This window comes from Diaporthe amygdali, assembly GCF_026229845.1.
Source record: "Diaporthe amygdali strain CAA958 chromosome Unknown NODE_15_length_991109_cov_64_707514, whole genome shotgun sequence".
NCBI lineage: Eukaryota > Fungi > Ascomycota > Sordariomycetes > Diaporthales > Diaporthaceae > Diaporthe > Diaporthe amygdali.
This window is the reverse complement of record NW_026517035.1, coordinates 344,386-361,103: the sequence shown is the minus strand read 5'-3', so window position 1 is coordinate 361,103 and position 16,718 is coordinate 344,386. Positions and strand designations below refer to the sequence as shown.

Here is a 16,718-nt window from a genome sequence, read left to right as displayed (position 1 = left end):
CCCTTGGCGAGTTCTCCAATTCTTCGCATCCTAAGCTGAAGCTGAACGAATTCGATCATCGCTGGGCGGGGAAGCGTGTCTATCACTATCACGCCGAGCAAGATATCACACAAATGCTGGTCAGCCTCGACCTCCTCGGAGCATGTACTTCAGAACTTCAACCTATTATCTCCGTGAATATTGGTGCATCTCTCCAACCAATTTAACCGGCGCGTCTCGCTTGTAAAGTCTATGTTGCAACTCAAAGTAGATCTTTCTCCGCATATTTCGTTTGCCGCACCACTCGGTGAAAGCCGCCCTCGAAGTCGGAGATGAGCAAGTGGGCGCAGGAAAGAGGTAGTTTTAAGTTGACATGTTTCGGCGACACGGGGTGGGGGTGGGGGTGGGGTTGAGGGGGATGCGTGGGTTCGTTATCCTTTCTTCCTCGGGTTGCACGTCTACATACCCGGCGCTAGGAGTAGTAGCAGCATTATTGTGTTCTCATAATCTTTTGAGTAGTCTACTCAGACAAGGGTATATCACACGAGAGGCATTTTCGGCGAGCCTGGAGGGGTATGCATGTACATACGCCAAAACTGAATACAGTGGAGTGCTGAAGATTGCTGGCTGCCACCAGAGCGAGCCTCACATGTACGGGCCATGTCTTTTGCTCTCTATAGAAGAGAGAGGCTCCCAATTGTCAGTTCAGCTCTATCAAAGAGAACGGCTAGTTGCAGTTTACGCCATCCACTCCGTCTGTTGCGATACCCACTTGCGGCCCGCTATATAGAAGCTACCACTTCGACTGTAGCTCATAGTTTTTGTTTAGTTCTTCTCTTGCTGTAACAAGTTCTTATTAGAAACTATGTGACAACACTGTAACAACTTGTTGTATCTACAAACAAACTAATCCAGAAATTACTTCACTCTCATGATCACTTCTTGTTTTTATTAGAACGGTCTGTTGGTGCACAATCACATGCAAGCACCCCAATCTAGCGCCTCTGATATCGGGGCGGGGATAAGTGGAAGCATCCGCATAAGCAGATGGGGGAACCGGAAAAACCCCACTGTGCTGTGCGGAGGAACATGCGGACATGTGTAAGCAATCATTCTTGTCCCCTGTGAAGTCAGCATTCCGACGTCACATAACCCACGGAGAGCAGCCCGGGAGGAACTTGGTCCCCGTCAATGGCCTTTGGCTTGTATTACTTGCATGAGGGGCATGATGACATACCAGCCTTATTCGATGGCGTTCCGACGCCCTACTGTCAAGTGTTTATTTAGAACGGATCACGGATGATGTGATGGCTTGGGAGCGTATAAAGGAAACATCATGGAACTCCAAGATGGCCGTCAGGACTCGCCACAAGCTCCAGCTAGCGACACGCTTCAGGCGCCCAAAATTTTCAACCAGAGCATTTAGAAAGAATACAATTCCAATATGGCATCCACAACAGACTGGCAGACCCGCGCCCAGCAAAAAAGAGAAGCCATCCTCAACGCCATCCCCAAGCGATGGCACCTCCCACCCTCGACCCTTGAGAACGCACCCGCCAACCTCACCGGCCCCTTCATCCACCAATTCCTCAATCCAACCGAGATCCAAATCACCGAGACGCCCGCGCCAGGGATCCTCGAGAAGACAACCACAGGCCAGTGGACAGCCGTCAGCGTAGCCGAGGCCTTCAGCCACCGCGCAGCAATAGCCCACCAGCTGACGTCCTGCCTGACCGAGATCCTCTTCGACTCCGCCCTCGCCGACGCCCACCGGCTAGACGCCCACCTCGCGGCACACGGGAAGCCCCTCGGGCCCCTCCACGGCCTCCCCATCAGCCTCAAGGACTCGATCGACGTCGCAGGGACGGAGACAACCCTCGGCTTCGTCAGCTGGGTCGCCTCCCCCCACCAGCCCGCCAAGCACGGCGCCGCCATCGCGTCCGCCCTCCGCCGCCAGGGCGCCCTCGTCCACGCCAAGACCGCCGTGCCCCAGGCCAGCTTCGCCGGCGAGACGTTCAGCGCCGTGGGTGGGTACGTCGCGAACCCGCTGCACCGCACGGCCCTGTCGGCCGGCGGCTCCTCGGGCGGCGAGGCCGCCCTCCTCGCGCTGCGCGGCTCCGCCCTCGGGCTCGGCACGGACATCGGCGGCTCTATCCGCTGGCCCGCCGCCGGCGTCGGCGCGTACGGGTTGCGGCCTAGTGTCGGCCGGTTGCCGTACGCCGGCATCGCGAGCGTCGTTGGTGGGCTTGAGGCGCTGACGGATGTGCGGTTCGCGGTGGGGCCCATGGCGGTCGGGGATGTGCGCGCGCTGAGGGTTGCGGTCGAGGCGATCCTCGCTGACGCGCCGTGGGAGCGCGACCCGCTGGCCGTGGAGATGCCGTGGCGGGAGGCGGCGTACCAGGAGACGAAGGCCAGGACAGCATCTGGAGGCGGGCTTGTCATCGGGATCGCGGCGTCGGACGGGCTCGTCACGCCGCAGCCGCCGGTGCGCCGCGCCGTCGAGACGGTCGCGGCCGCGCTGCGCAAGGCCGGCCACACCGTCATCCCGTTCGAGCACAGCCCCGGCGCCGAGGAGGCGCTCGAGCTGTGGAGCGCCGCGTCGTACGCGGACCTGTCGTTCGCGCACGCGCAGTTCCGCGCGTCGGGCGAGCCCGTCGACCGCCTCATGCCGCCTGCGTTCGACCCGGACAAGGAGGAGTCGAAGCCGCTGACGACGGGCCAGGTGCAGGAGCTGAACGTGCGGGTCAGGAAGTACCGCGAGGCGTACCTGCGGCACTGGGGCGAGACGGCGAGGCACCCTGAGAACGCGACGGGGAGGCCCGTGGACGTGATTATCACGCCTGTTGCGCCGTATAGTGCTGCGCGGATTGGGAAGATACGGTATATTGGTGAGTTTAATCGACTCGAGACGGACCGTTTGGTAGTACCCAGTGCTCACTCACCTTTCATAGGTTATCCCCTACCTGCAGTCCTGAATGACCAGTCTGCCGCAGTCCTGCCCGTCATCACGACAGACAAGGACATTGACGTGGTCCGGCCGCTCGAGATCCCTGCCGAGGGAATAAAGGACGAGTACGTCACTGCCAACAAGAAGGTTCACCAAGACTGTAAGTCTGCCCACCCCAAGTTCATTTGTGTCTCAGGTTTGTATGCAGATGAATTGGCTCTGACATGTTCTGTCTTGTCCACAGACGATCCAGCCCTCTACCACGGCTTGCCCGTCAATGTTCAGGTGATTGGGCGGCGGTTTCAGGAGGAGAAGGTGCTAGCCATCACCGAGTACATCGATAGCCTCCTCAAGGGTAGCGAGAAAGAGGGCGCTGCTCATAGGCTCTGAGAAGGTCTTTACTTACCGACTTACCATACAAGACGGGGATGTGACGTAAGAAAAAAGGCATGGAAGTGAAAACGGATCAAATACATGATGATTACAACTCTGATTGTTTCCCTTCTACCCAGGCTGTCTTTCTATCTCTATCGCGTGGCTTGCCCCATCAGCGGGGTCGGATGCATGAACTCTAATCCTATCCTGAACAATAAACTGAAGAAGACGGAGGGAATTAGGAAGACAGAAACCACAAAAGCCTGCCCGTGCTGCTGTTGATCAACGGACTGCCTCGTCCTTCCACGCTTGATGCCCTGATCCACACACCATGCCGATCTTTCCCACCCATTGAACTCCTCAAAACCAATGCACCCTATATATCTTCTTTTGGATGACACGAGGGGTATCGCCTAGTCGATATTAGGGACATGTCCCTCGACGGTACTCAGGGCCGCCAGGTTGACCTCTCCCATGCTCAGTGTGCCGCCGCCCTCTGCGCCTGCACCACCGCCACCAACGCCTGCGAGCAGTGCAACACAGTCGACGACGTCCTCCGGCTCCAGCAGGTGCCATCGGGCCAAGGTGACCTTTGTGCTCGCGCCAACGGTGACAGTGTACACGTTCTCTGCCTTGACCTTGGCCTCCTCGCCCTTGTCTGTAGGTGGTGCGCTCAGGCCGTTGAGAGCGCGGAACATGTCCTCGTCGGTAAAGTCATCACCTAAGCATAGGACAAATTCGACCTTACTACTGCCGGGCTCGTCGGCAGAGACGGCACTGCCGGCGACATGGCTCATGTCGGCGTTATACTGAAGCACAAGACGCTTGGAGATCTCGCCCTTGTTGATGAAGGTTGGCCGAACCTCGATATTGGCCTTGCCTGGCATCACATCTACGTCCCACCTGCGTGCGACAGTCGCCTCGAGTTCCTTTTGGCACTCGTGCGCTAGGTGTGGACCTTGTTCGGGATCCGCGAGCCGGTAGTGCCAGGTGAGTGCGCAGCGCTTGCGTTCAATGAAGGAGCCTGTCAAAACTCGTCAGTTTCGGTTCGAAGCTTCGGAAGAGTGAAAAAGAACATGAACTCACCAGGGCACTTGTCAGTGTAGGTCTGGAACACATCCATCACCTCGGACTGCCAGCCCATGTCGAACGTCTCAGCCAGGTTCTCCCATTCCTTCGAGCCGGGGTGTCGCATGAAGCTTCCATGCTCGGCACTGAAGCCGAGCTCGTCGATATGTCCCAAATGCTGGGTCAGGAAGGCCTGATCTCTGCCCGAGATAATCCATACAGCGTTGCGGTGATCCGAGGCTAGGGTCGTCAGGGTATTGATGACACGGCGACTGGGGATGGCGGCAGATGGCTCTTTCACGATGGGTGTGAGCGTGCCGTCGTAGTCGAACATGAAAAGCCGCTTCTTTGCATCCCTGTACGACTGGAGCATCAGGGCTCGGTCGAGAAGCGGGGTAGAGACGGTGTTCTTGGAGCTACCAAGAACATCGACCAGCCTGTCCAGGAACGCGCCAATCCAGCTTTGAACGTTCTTGGTGGTGACATGACGATAAAGGGACTTTTGCATGGCTTGTCGCTTGTCGTCGCTCATGATGAGTGCGTTGTTGATCTCGTCTGCAACGCCGGAAAGATCCCAAGGGTTGATATGAATTGCATCCTTGAGACTGCCGGCAGTACCGCTGAATTCGGACAGGATCAAGGGTCCATTGTTATCGCGCTGAGCGACAATGTACTCCAGAGAGGTCGTGTTCATGCCATCTCGAACCGAGGTTATCAATCCGATGTCTGCAGCGCGCAGAAGCGCAAAATACTCGTCTTGGCTGAGGTACTGAGGGAAGTGCTGCACAGGCTCGTACCCAAGGTGACCATACGTGCCGGAGATGCTGCTGACCAACTCGTTCACTCGGCTGGCAATCTTGTTCTCGTCCCCTTCTGAAGTCTCCTCAATCGACGTCGGGCTGGTGACCTGAATAAGCACCACCTTCTCGTGCCAATCGGGGTACAGCTCGAGGAACCGCTCAAAAGCCATTAGTTTCTGTGCCACACCTCTGACGCTGTCCAACCGGTCTCGGCCGACGATAATCTTCTTCCCCGCATACATCTTCTTGAGTGCCTTGACCTTGTCATTAACTTCGGGGGCAAACGCTAGGGATTCGACCTTGGTTGCATCGATACCGATTGGGAAGACTCCAACTTCGACTCTGGAGCCGTACGTCTCCACGCCACCGGTGTCCGAGGGGTATGACAATATCCGAGTGCAGCAGGAGCTAAAGTGCCGGCTGTAGCTGTAGCTCTGGAATCCAACTAGGTTTGAGCCAAGCATACCCTCCAAGATGTCCTTACGTCTTGGCAGGCAGCGCAGGAATTCGCTGGACGGAAAAGGGCAGTGCAGAAAGAAGCTGATGTACATGTGTGGTACGCGCTGCCTCAGCATGCTGGGCAGGAGCATGAGGTAATAGTCATGGATCACCACGACGTCGCCCGGCTTGTAGAGCTCGAGGATCTTGTTGGCAAACTTCTGGTTCATGCGGTAATAGTCCGCCCAGTAGATGCGCTCCTTTCGGCCGTCTGACGGCATCTGTGTTTTGTAGTGGAAGAGCGTGTAGAGATCATGCTCTGCGTAGCGCCTCCACCTTGACTGATCCTTAAGCAAAATTCCGTCTTCCTGCCCATCTGTGTCGTCCGCGAGCCATAGAGGCACCGTCTTGATCTTTTTGTCATGGGACAGCTGGTACTCGAGCCGCTCCATGTCTTCCTTGGGGATCCACAGCCCATCTTTCGAAGGTGGTGCGGGTGCTGGCTTCTCAGCATTGACGTCGACGGGGATTGGGGCGGAGAGCTTGTTCAGACTCGGTAGGTTGGTAGTTGTCATAGGAGGGGTATCGGGAGGGGAAGGGATGTCGGATGGAGCCTCGATCTCGCCTGTCCACGCGACACAGGTATGGTTCCAGGAGGAATCGTTTGAAGACAGATGCGCAAACGCATCGAAAAGGGCAGATTGGCCGCGGCGGGTTTTCAGTTCCTGCAGCGCAACAAGTTAGCACGAGTTTTACACCTTTCAGATGTGGCCTGACTGGCAAGGCCGTGCCCCCCCAGTTGGTGCCCGTGGTGTACTCACCCAGTCGTTCCCTTTGCGGTACCTCAAGGAGTGTGGCATGTTAAAAGTCGCAGATATGACGTTACCGCTCAGCGACAGGGCAGGGTAAGCCGACTTGATCTCGCTCAGGGTCTGGCGTCTGCCGCGACTGGCCTTGCTCATCCGGCGGAGGATGTCGTGGCCAGACATGGGGTCTGCCGACGGAGCGGCCATGGTGTCGTCGATGGCGTTAGGGGAGGCGACAGCCTCTTCGAGTAGTCTAGTAGGTTTGGAGGTAAAGTAGTTGCTGCCAGCGGATTCTGCGGAGTCGGCGCTGGTGCCGGAGTCGTAGGTTTCGACGCCGATTCCTGGGGTGACTGGAATGTTGACGTTGTCTTCTTGGTGGTGAGCAAGGAGATCAGAATGGGTGACAGCTCGGTCGAAGTCTGGTCGCTGGGAGGATGGGGTTCTTGAGTCGGTAACGGGCCTCGTAGGTAGAGTGGAGAATTTGACGGTGCGCCCCGTATCGGCCGCGCCGTCTCCTTTCCCCGGACCTTTTTGGTCTGCCATTGTGACCTCGTGTTAATTTCGACCAATTTCGACAACAAGTAGCAAGCGAGTTAACGGCAATAATTCCACCAAGTCATGTGACAGCAAGGGACAACAAAGCAATGCAAGCGAAGCAATCTAGAAGCAAGCTGTGGGCCACCACGAGTAGTGAAGCAGGTAGGAATCGAGTCGGCCCAAAGTCAATCTGAGTCGGCCGTGAAGCTTATCAGATGTCCGAATAGCGGCAAGATCGGGAGAAGGAGTACGATAACCAGGACCAGGAGAGCAGGGAGAGCAGGGAGAGTGCGGAGGGTGCCAGCAGACTATAGTCGAGGGATCGAAGGCGTTGGAAGGAGGAGGGAGTTCTGTCGTAGTCTTCTATGTGCAGATACTGTAGAGACTGTTCCAGGCCGTGGTGGGGTGTTGCACCGTAGTATGATGTGCACCGTGGGGCTGGACTGGCTGAGGACGTTTTGCTCCTTGTCAGATTCGTCGATCCTGCTTGTATCCCCTTGGCCCCTGTCACATTCACAGTGCTGTGGCGTGCGCGTGCATGGGTTTCTGGACGCTCGCTAAACGGCAACTCGGCTGGGCTGGGTGATTGGGTGGCACGCTGACAACGTGTTGGTCACCAGCTATGCAGTATGCCCCTGAGCAGCGGTCGGTCTGGGCGTTGCAGGACCCTTGCTTGACTTGTTCGTCCGGGGAAGAGACGACGAAGAGGCGGTGGAGAACGGGGGGCGTCTGGCGATATGTTCTGAATGTAGGTAGGTCCGGAGCCGGACGAGAGAAGAAGTTGGTAGAGCCAGTAGGAGACGGATGCAGATCCAAGACGAGAAACGCTATGCAACGCAGTGCAGTACTAGGTAGACGATGCGTGTATATATGTGGGTAAAGGTCTGATGGTATGCAGAAAATGCCAGCAGCGAGCAATGTAGCGGACAAGCAGACAGGAAAGAATTGGGTCAGGGCAGAGCCGGCAAAAAGGCGGTTGTTGTGAGGTCCGATAGCAGGCACGTCACAGTCCAGCCGTCTGGCAGTGACAGTAGATGGTTCCTATCCTATCCTGGAGCTGAGGCTGGCTGGATGGGCTGGGATGGAGCTGGGTGGATGCCAGTCGCGATGACATACAGGTGAGCACAGCAGCGAGTAATGGCGGGGTTGATTTCCAAGGAGCCGGTTCTATTGGCGAAGCGAGGCGAGGGGCAGGGCAGGGCAGGATGCAGGACGCAGGACGCAGGATACAGGATATGCACAGTATACAAACAGACCGACTGACAGACACGATGCAGGGCTGGCAGGAAGACTAGCAGACACGGAAACAGATGCAGGAGAAGCAGCAGCAGAAGCAGCAGAAGAAGCAGCAAAAGTCGCAGTCGCACAATCGCAAGCAGTGCAGCACAGGAACTCGTCGCACAAGGTGGGCCAATGACGTACCAGGTTGGTCAGGAACAGCCGGATCAGTGGTTCTCAGCTGTTGTTTGGCGCGATGGAAGATGATAGAATAGATACTGGATATACAAAGGTGGACAGACAGCAAGGTCGATTGGTGATTCGTGTGCGGGAGAAGCCAAAGGCGAGACAGAGGCGATGAAGTTATCACCAACACATAGACATTCACAATCAACGGGCAGGAGCTTCTCCTTCTCCTTCCTCCCCTCCCCCCCTTTTTCCAATTACTCAGCTAAGCCAACCTTGGAAGGAAAGGGTGAGGGAACAATCAGCAGCTCCGTCACCGCTCGGGCCAACAGCAGGCACTGACGTAACCTGCTAGGAGCTAGCTAGCACAAGCTTCAGTGGCTTCTATGCCCTTCCTTTCCACCTTTTTCCTTCTTGGGATGCTTGGGGGTAATCAAGCTGGAGAAAGCTCCAACCCAATCTGGGTGCAGTTGATTGCCCACACCCGACACTGCAACTCTAAATCCGTCGAATGCTACCTGCATCCATCCATCAATCTGCCACCCAGCCATCCCACACCCGCATTCTGTTACCTGTACCTTGCTCGTTACCCATCCTTCCATCCAGCCTTGACATGACAGCCTGCCATCCCACTCACCTGTCAGTGTGTCGGCGCCACTGTCAATGCCGTCCAACCTCCCCACGTGTTTCTCGCTTCCACATTGGGCCCGAGGCAACCTTGAAATGGTGTAGTTCGGCCATAGTCGAATTTTTTCAATCTAACTTGATGCCGTTCTGGTCGACCTCGACACCCCCATCGGCAACGGGGGACGTGCTCCGGGTAATACGCTCACAATTGCTGAAAACAAATCATCAATCAAATCTGCAGCATTGGACATGACATCTATCTCCTTCTTCCACGTCAACCGCTCTCCACAATCATGAAGTCTATCTCTATCTCCCCAGACTGCGACTCAGCTGGGTGGAAAGCACACCAGCCGCGACTCAAGCTCTTTAAGGCTGCGTCCGTGTCAACTTACCATGCTGTCGGTATACTGATCAATGAGACAGCCTTGAACCTAAATACTCGTGCAGTTGACTCAGTTCGACTCTACATGCTGAGAAGTCTCATCGTGTTGGGTCAGGTCGGTTTGCCCCGTTACGAGGGCCACCGCACACGGCGGGCTGGTCTCATGGCGACCACACCACTCCAACGAGACCATGAAAGGGGCGATGTGATGAATCCAGAAAGAATGTGTATTGATGAATGGCATACTATATTTCAGAGACTTACTGGATTCTATTTGCAAGTGGAATAGCAATGTTCTCCCGAAAACTTATTTTGCTGATTTAGGCGTGTCAATGTATTTATTTACTTCTTGAATTGCTAACTATCAAGCTCCCGCGCTCCTCTTCCCCCACTACCATGCATGTGCATTTTGAAGCCTTTCCAAGCCAGCCTCAAAGTCTGTTCCTCCAATACCACCGCCAAAGTGATACATATCCCTTGTTACATTTCCGCTCAAGACGGACCTGGAGTCCGCACCTCGCCATTAGATATAAAGCTGCATCCCAGTCACAAAACTAACTGAATGACAGGTCGATAACCAGTCTGTCTTGTTGCATGTTTCTCGTCCTCGGACGAGGCGGCACTGCCCTGGTGTTCGACGCGATTAACCTCCACGGATCCTCCCGTTCAAAGGAGAATGGCGCGTGTGGGTACTCATCACGCGGCCAGCTGGCAACTGTCTCCCTCATAATCCTATTCAACGCATATAGCAAGGGCCGTGGTCCAACCTCAGGCAGAAACGCCTGAAACCACTCCAGTTCGAACAGGCCCGAATTTGCAAACCACATGCACAGGTTGGTCATCAGGACGCTGAAGGTGTTGAGGCACTGAGGCGAAAGGGAACGATCCGGTGGTAACTCGTCGTCGTCGGCAAAGCCGTCCTTGTCGAACATGGAGCTCTCCCAGGCGTCAAGGGCTTCCGCATCTTCTGCAATCTGGGGTGCATAAATGAGCCACCCGTTGTCCGAAACAAGGTATCTGATGTAATGGGTTTCTGTTGCCGTTCCACGAAAGATCTTCCACGCAGCCTGAGCAAACTCATGCGCAACCCGGATCTCCGGTCGGGCCAATCCCTCCGCAGCAGGCCGCTCCGCCGCAGCACCAGTTGCATCCACACGCGGTCTAGCTCCCAGTACTCCGCGTTGAACCAAGATGGCGTGATGGATGCCCTTGCTCATGTACACCTTAAACGCCTCCTCGGCCCGCTCCTTCAGCCCCTCAAGGCCAAAGAACTCAGCCGCCTCCCACAGCTCGACCAGGCCCACGGTGATCGACCGCGGCAGTCTGTCCGGATACCTCGCGGGCAGCTGTTCATCCACCAGCATGACAAACCCGGGGACCTTGCCAAAATACATATACTCGAGTACCCAGCCGACGTGCCACCACCTGATGTGCTCAGGCGGGCACACCGGCAACTCGGGGTCGCCTCGCTCTGCCACTCTGTCCCTGAGCCAGGCGCTCTGCTCCAGCACCATGGGGCTGTGCACTGTGGTCGTGCGGTTGTCGAAAGTGCAGTGGATCTCAAAGGTCTCGAGGTAGCCGTAGAGGTCGTTCTCCTTGTTTCTCCTTATCCGGGGCTTGATGCCCCGGTACAAGAAGCGTTGTAATTCTTTTGCCTTTGTGTTAGAGTCGTCCAGGAGGACTCGAACCCAGCTGGGCAGTGCTGGGCTAGGCCTGGCAGGAGGAGGAGGACGAGAACGAGGGGCAACAGGACTTGTGGGCCTGCTGCCTGGTAGTCTTTCTGATAGGCCCGGCATCTTGTTGTATAAATATGTGGTGATGTGTGTTTGTTGAGTGTGTGGTGGTGGGGATGTTTGTGATTTTGTGAAACGTGTTGACTCTGGTCTTCAATGATTATCCGTTCCCTTTCTTGAGCGCGAAGAGAGAATTAAAGTGGGAGCACAAAGTCTTGTGTGTGAAGTATTGCTGAGAGGTGGGTTGAGATTGTCGACACTTGATCATCTGTTGTGTAGAATGTAAAGAAAATCAGTTCTTTTTTGCGTGGCTATAAATTCATCCATTGAAATATATATAGCTGTTCTTTTCCCCTAGTTCTCATTTTCTGCTAGGGCAACACGAATATTTATTGGAACAAATCCAAATTGTCCACATGTGCATTTTCTCCGTCACTGATAGTGCCACCCTAGATTGGATTATGCTCAATTTCCTCACCGTAGAGGACCTTGCTGGACTGGATGTGACATGGCAAGATGGGAATGGTCTATGCCTTAGACTATGTCCTGATTATTTAGGTACTCATCAACATGCTTAACTTATAAATACATGACTTATTTGCCTAAGCATATATTTTGACCCTTAATTCATAAGTAAGGTGTAAGCATGTGAAGTAAGTATATGAATTGGGTATGTAAATTAAGTGTACAAATTGAGTATGCAATTGGGTGTGTAAATCAAGTGCGTGAATTGGGTGGACAAGTTGAGCATACGTGGTTCTTGGCGGTGGAGATATTCTTGTATCAGGGCCTGCATGTACCCTCTGTATCCTCCCTCTTTTCACCCATCTGTCACCTGTTATCTATCCCTCTCTTAGAATGCAGCATCACCAGAATGCCCGCCTGCAATGAGAAGAAGAAATACGTCTTTGATGACGATAAGAGACCCGCGCTGCCCTATGTCGCCGGCGTCTGCTTCAAAATCAAACGACACGAGCCGCTCACACCCTTCGATGGCGGCACATCTTACGAGAATCCCGAGGTATCCAGCCTCAGCGACCCGGTGCTCCCAACCGAAATCCTGCGTCCGAATGAGATTTTGGAACCAAGCGACAACTTGACGCCATGGGTCTTGTTCCCATCCGGGGACACCAACCCATGCAAAATCGCACCCGGGACCATCACTGAGAGATATTTCAGGCACCGCCCAAGGAAGACGATGCCCCACCATAAGGACAGGACAACGCGGCACCTCGATATCGTCCGCCAGATCAGGGTGCGCGACGGCGCCTACTCCCAGGTCGTGCAGTGCCGCGTGGACGGCATACAGGGTCCGCTTGTCGCTAAGATCTTCGACCCGCTTTACAGTTCCGACGACGTGGAGCTGGACGAGGGCCAGTCGCCCGTGGGTCTCACCGAGTCCGAATGGTCCCGTGAGGCTGCCGCCTACACCAAGATCAAGGAGGAAGGGCTCGACGGCAGGTACACGCCGCGCTTCGAGGGCTGCTGGTCCCTCGATATGCCCTACGAGCTGGAGCTGGTGAGCAACAGTGCTGCCACTCTTATCAGCACCGCCAACACCACCACCGGCGGCCGCCAGTCTGGAAGCAGTGGAGAAAAACGATATCGAGAGTCGTCGGGCGAGCTCGTGCGCCGCACCATCAAGGTAACCCGCTACGTGCGCCTGCTGCTGATGGAGTACATCCCGGGAGACAGCATACTACACCTGCTCAAGTCGGGCAACTACAAGAAGATCCCGGCAAAGGTCCGCATGGACTTGGTGGCACAGGTCGCTGAGGCCGAAAGTGCCCTATGGCATATCCATGTATCCCACGGCGACCGGCACTCGCGGAACGTTGTTGTTTGCGCGAAAAAAGAACATCATCATTCCTCCTCCTCGGCCTCCTCGGCCTCCTTCTCCTCCTCTTCAACCACCACCACCTCCTCCTCCTCCTCCCACTCGGGAAAAGGCGAAGAAGGGGCCCGAAATAGACAAAAACAGCAAGAACAACGAGACCAAGGCGTCCAGGAGTGGCGTGCGGTGTGGGTCGACTTTGGCAATTCCGTCGTACTGGACATGCCCAACGCCAAAAGCAACATCAAAGGTCGGCTTCCTCCCCTCGGGGAGCTGCCGCCGAACCCGATGACCAGGTGCCGCGGCTCGTGGCCACTCGAGGACCTCTGCCTGGCCAACAACACCAACTGGATCGACAAGCGTTATGACAAATTTGAACCGAGGCGCAAGTGGATGGAGGCGAGGTGGGGTGAGGGGAGCCCAAGTGCCCACCGGTATAAGCCGGTAGAGTACGATAAACTGTTCCCCAGAATCGAGGAATAGGATGACGGCTGGAGAGATTCGAGCTGCGGCATGAGGAGCCACGCGGCTTGTATCTTTGGCCATGGATATGTTTCCCGGTATGATTGATAATTACCGGTGGGCTAGTAGGGCAGGACAGGTTCATGGAGCTGGGCCGCTTTCAACTACCCGGTACACTATCGTAGGAGCTGGGTGTCCAACTCTATGCTCCTGGGTTGGTGTATATCACAGCGATTTGACTCGCCTTTGGGAGTCTCGGGAAAGCATGGATTCACGTCAAAGGCCACGTTTCCACACTCGCGGGGGTACCGTACTGTACAGACGGGGAGTATGAGGATCCTCAAGCATTGTGGTGTTTCAATTCGGGTCAGGTGGATCTAGACGTTAAATTATCGATTGTTACAATGACTTGTTTGTAACAAGGGCTTGTGGTATGGCAAGGACAACCTCTAAGGGCATCTAATAGGGACTGGAGGTTCCAGGATCTTCCCTAAACATAAGCGTCGTGCGAACGCCAATGTATAACACAGAAAGTTAATTATAGTAGATAAATAAATATATTTACTGGTGTGTAAAAAAAATACTACAGGTTAGTCATCCTGCAACCGGAAGCCAGGACTTGGAGTACCTCTGTCCGCCTTGGAGCCGTACACCTGGTTATGGGACAGGTCTAGTGTTGTCATTGACCATCTGAATTGACTCAGGTTCTTACGGTAGATAGTCAAACCTAGTGAGCCCGCTACATCTAGAGTAGCATCAAGAGTGTAAGTCCAAAATAGCATAGTTCGAAGACTTGGCTGGGCTTTCGTGGCATAAAAAGAAAATGGAATCAAGACCGCTTGATGAGACGGCAAGGCTGAAGACTTGATGCTCTTAGGCTTTTGAGTTTCACCAATTAAGGCAATAAGCTTAGGTTTAGGTCACAAAATTTTACCTGTTGCCTGAATAGTTCCCCAAAATGTTGTGTTTGTATTGCGAGGCTGTGCTTACGACGGCTGTCTGTTTCCCTCCGAAAACCAAGACAACTTTGTGAGATGCTCACTGGCTGCTGCAATCGCACCTAATAAGCTCCTTCGTCCTGCCTGTTCGTGCGCCACAGAGACACTTTTGTTGCCCAATGCCGTAGTAAACTCCCCTGCTCAGAGTCCGGCCACCAAACGGTGATTACTGAAAATCCGAGCTTGCCCTCCTGCCCCTGTAGATGACGCTGTGATTCAACGTCCTGTGCTGAAAATCCGACTGTAGGATGCTAGAATGCATGATGATGAAAATGGTCCTTCAAAACTCTCAAACCTCGGCCTCATCAGCACCAGAGCCACCGGACTCCTGAGCAGGGTCCTGATCCAAGGCAGCGATGCGGCTCTGCGCACGCATAGCAGCCTTCTTAGGTCTCATGCCCTTATCAGCGTCGTCCATCTCCTCATCACTGTCAACCTCCTTCCTGTTCCGCTTGCGACCGGCCACTGCCACAGCCCGCTTCTTTCCCGCAGAGACCGAGGGGGAGTCGACACCGACGGCAGCCTCACTGCCGCTGTTGGCGCCTTTGGGGGTGCCGAAAATGCCGCCGTCGCTGGTCCCGTCGGGAGTGCCAAAGACACCGCCGGTCGCGGCTGCGATCTTGGCCTTGATGCCGCGCCAGCGCCGAGCTACAGAGCCGACGTTCTCGTGGTTGGTGAGCTCGGCCAGTTTCTGGGGGTTGACCTGTTTATGAGAGTCTTAGATATTTGTCATTTGTCCGATGAGGTGTGAAATATATGCGTTTTTATTTGATGAAAGGTGTGTTGTGGGATGGATTACTTGCCTTGCCGTTGTCATCGACGCACTTCCAAGCCAAAACCGCCATCTCAACCTCTCGCGGAGTGAGGCCGAAGGGACTGGTGTTGGTCTTGTTTCTCATGGAAGACATGGTGAATGGAGATATGAGAAGTGGATGAAATTCAGTCTTATGGCCAGCTGAAAGGTGACAAATGTTTGCTGATGCTGTGGTATTGCGGTTGCGAGTCGTTGTTGTCGTTGTTACCTGAAAGTGCAAGGCTGTCAGGTTGGGGTTGGTAAAAAAACGAACAAACAGACGCCGTTGCTGGGAACAGCTTCAGGAGGGGGAAATTTCAAAAAGTCTGCTAGCTGACAACCAGAGAAAACTACAGTCTGGACGCGAGGACTGAGCTTTCAGATGAAAATGATCAGCATTGTAGGAGGCTGCAGCCGCAGCCCACCCAACCATCTCCCCGTCCTATCCTTTTCTTGTCATGTCTTATCCAGAACTCAGTACATGTTGCCGCAACGGACAGTGCTTCACGTAGACTTTCCTCACCAAGCTCAGATATCTTTTCAGTGAGCCATACTTCAGTCCACGAAAACCACCACCCGTGTCTACGGAAAACCAGTTACAAAACCTTGCTATGCTATGCAGGTGGTTTCGAAAGTATGTATCAATGTAAGTCTATGAGCATTGTTGAAGTGCATCGAGGATTGATATTCCTTTGTCCTTTGGCCCATCTATGTTCCATGCAAGGCTCTTGTGGGACTACCTAACAAGCAGTTGCCCTTTCCTGAGACATATTTCGTGTTTGAATCCGTATCTTTGATCGCATTTTGAGGACACAATTGATCATTTTGGAGCTAGGTTCACTTTTCCACCGTTGTGATGATATCGTTTTCTTCAATTTTTCGGAAATGGGGCTTGATGGCTTGAAACGGCCGGCTGTAAAGCATGTTCACCAGCAACAAAGACGATCCTGAAATTCGCTCAGGGTAACTCCGTGGACTCAAGGCTTCTCAGCGTAAATATAGACTGAAGTAAAGAGAGAACGTAACACCTATTCTTCGTGCTTGGTGACCCCGATGAAGAGAGTGCTCCAGACCATCACGTTCAGCATCACCAGGTTCCAAGCTGTGTCCGCCCTGAACACAGGCGTTTTAACTGACCAGAATAGCCGTGTCATCTTCCCAATGCATCGGTCAAATTATTCAATTATCCATCACGTCGCTTTCCCTACAGTTCGGCTGGTTTTCGCATCCTACCGCGCACACGCTGTTTGAGAATGACCCCGTAATGACCACTTCAAAAGTTTTCGGAGCGTTCCAATTTTTTTATTTGTTTTTAAGAAAGCCAGACAGCGAAAATGCCGATGCAAGACTCAATGTTGAGATGGTAGTACTCGGGGGCAATGGGACAGAATGTCCCATGAGGATCTGACTTTGACATAGTCTCTAGTCATGGGGCCAAGTTTTTGATGCTTTGGTGACACTTTTTGGGGAGGGAGGTATGAGAGATATATGTATTCTTTGCTTCAAATCATTGAATACCATTTCACTATAGCAAG

General features: G+C 54.2%; 5 protein-coding genes across 5 annotated transcripts; 2 read left to right on the top strand and 3 right to left on the bottom strand.

The window, feature by feature from the left end:
- Positions 1-1,423: 1,423 nt before the first annotated feature.
- Positions 1,424-3,316, top strand: J7T55_009847 (ral amidase; the record flags this gene model as incomplete). Its single annotated transcript, XM_053143805.1, has 3 exons — positions 1,424-2,867; positions 2,931-3,086; positions 3,171-3,316. 3 exons carry the CDS (start codon positions 1,424-1,426, stop codon positions 3,314-3,316), a joined length of 1,746 nt encoding a protein of 581 aa, XP_052993366.1.
- A 398-nt stretch (positions 3,317-3,714) lies between these two features.
- Positions 3,715-6,956, bottom strand: J7T55_009846 (uncharacterized protein; the record flags this gene model as incomplete). Its single annotated transcript, XM_053143804.1, has 3 exons — positions 3,715-4,325; positions 4,388-6,332; positions 6,429-6,956. The coding sequence occupies 3 exons, from the start codon at positions 6,954-6,956 to the stop codon at positions 3,715-3,717; spliced, it is 3,084 nt and encodes a 1,027-aa protein (XP_052993365.1).
- A 2,961-nt stretch (positions 6,957-9,917) lies between these two features.
- Positions 9,918-11,159, bottom strand: J7T55_009845 (uncharacterized protein; the record flags this gene model as incomplete). Its single annotated transcript, XM_053143803.1, has 1 exon — positions 9,918-11,159. The coding sequence occupies one exon, from the start codon at positions 11,157-11,159 to the stop codon at positions 9,918-9,920; it is 1,242 nt and encodes a 413-aa protein (XP_052993364.1).
- An 811-nt stretch (positions 11,160-11,970) lies between these two features.
- Positions 11,971-13,413, top strand: J7T55_009844 (uncharacterized protein; the record flags this gene model as incomplete). Its single annotated transcript, XM_053143802.1, has 1 exon — positions 11,971-13,413. The coding sequence occupies one exon, from the start codon at positions 11,971-11,973 to the stop codon at positions 13,411-13,413; it is 1,443 nt and encodes a 480-aa protein (XP_052993363.1).
- A 1,266-nt stretch (positions 13,414-14,679) lies between these two features.
- On the bottom strand, positions 14,680-15,298 carry J7T55_009843 (uncharacterized protein; the record flags this gene model as incomplete). The annotated part of the gene is made up of 2 exons (XM_053143801.1): positions 14,680-15,107; positions 15,190-15,298. The coding sequence occupies 2 exons, from the start codon at positions 15,296-15,298 to the stop codon at positions 14,680-14,682; spliced, it is 537 nt and encodes a 178-aa protein (XP_052993362.1).
- Positions 15,299-16,718: the final 1,420 nt, after the last annotated feature.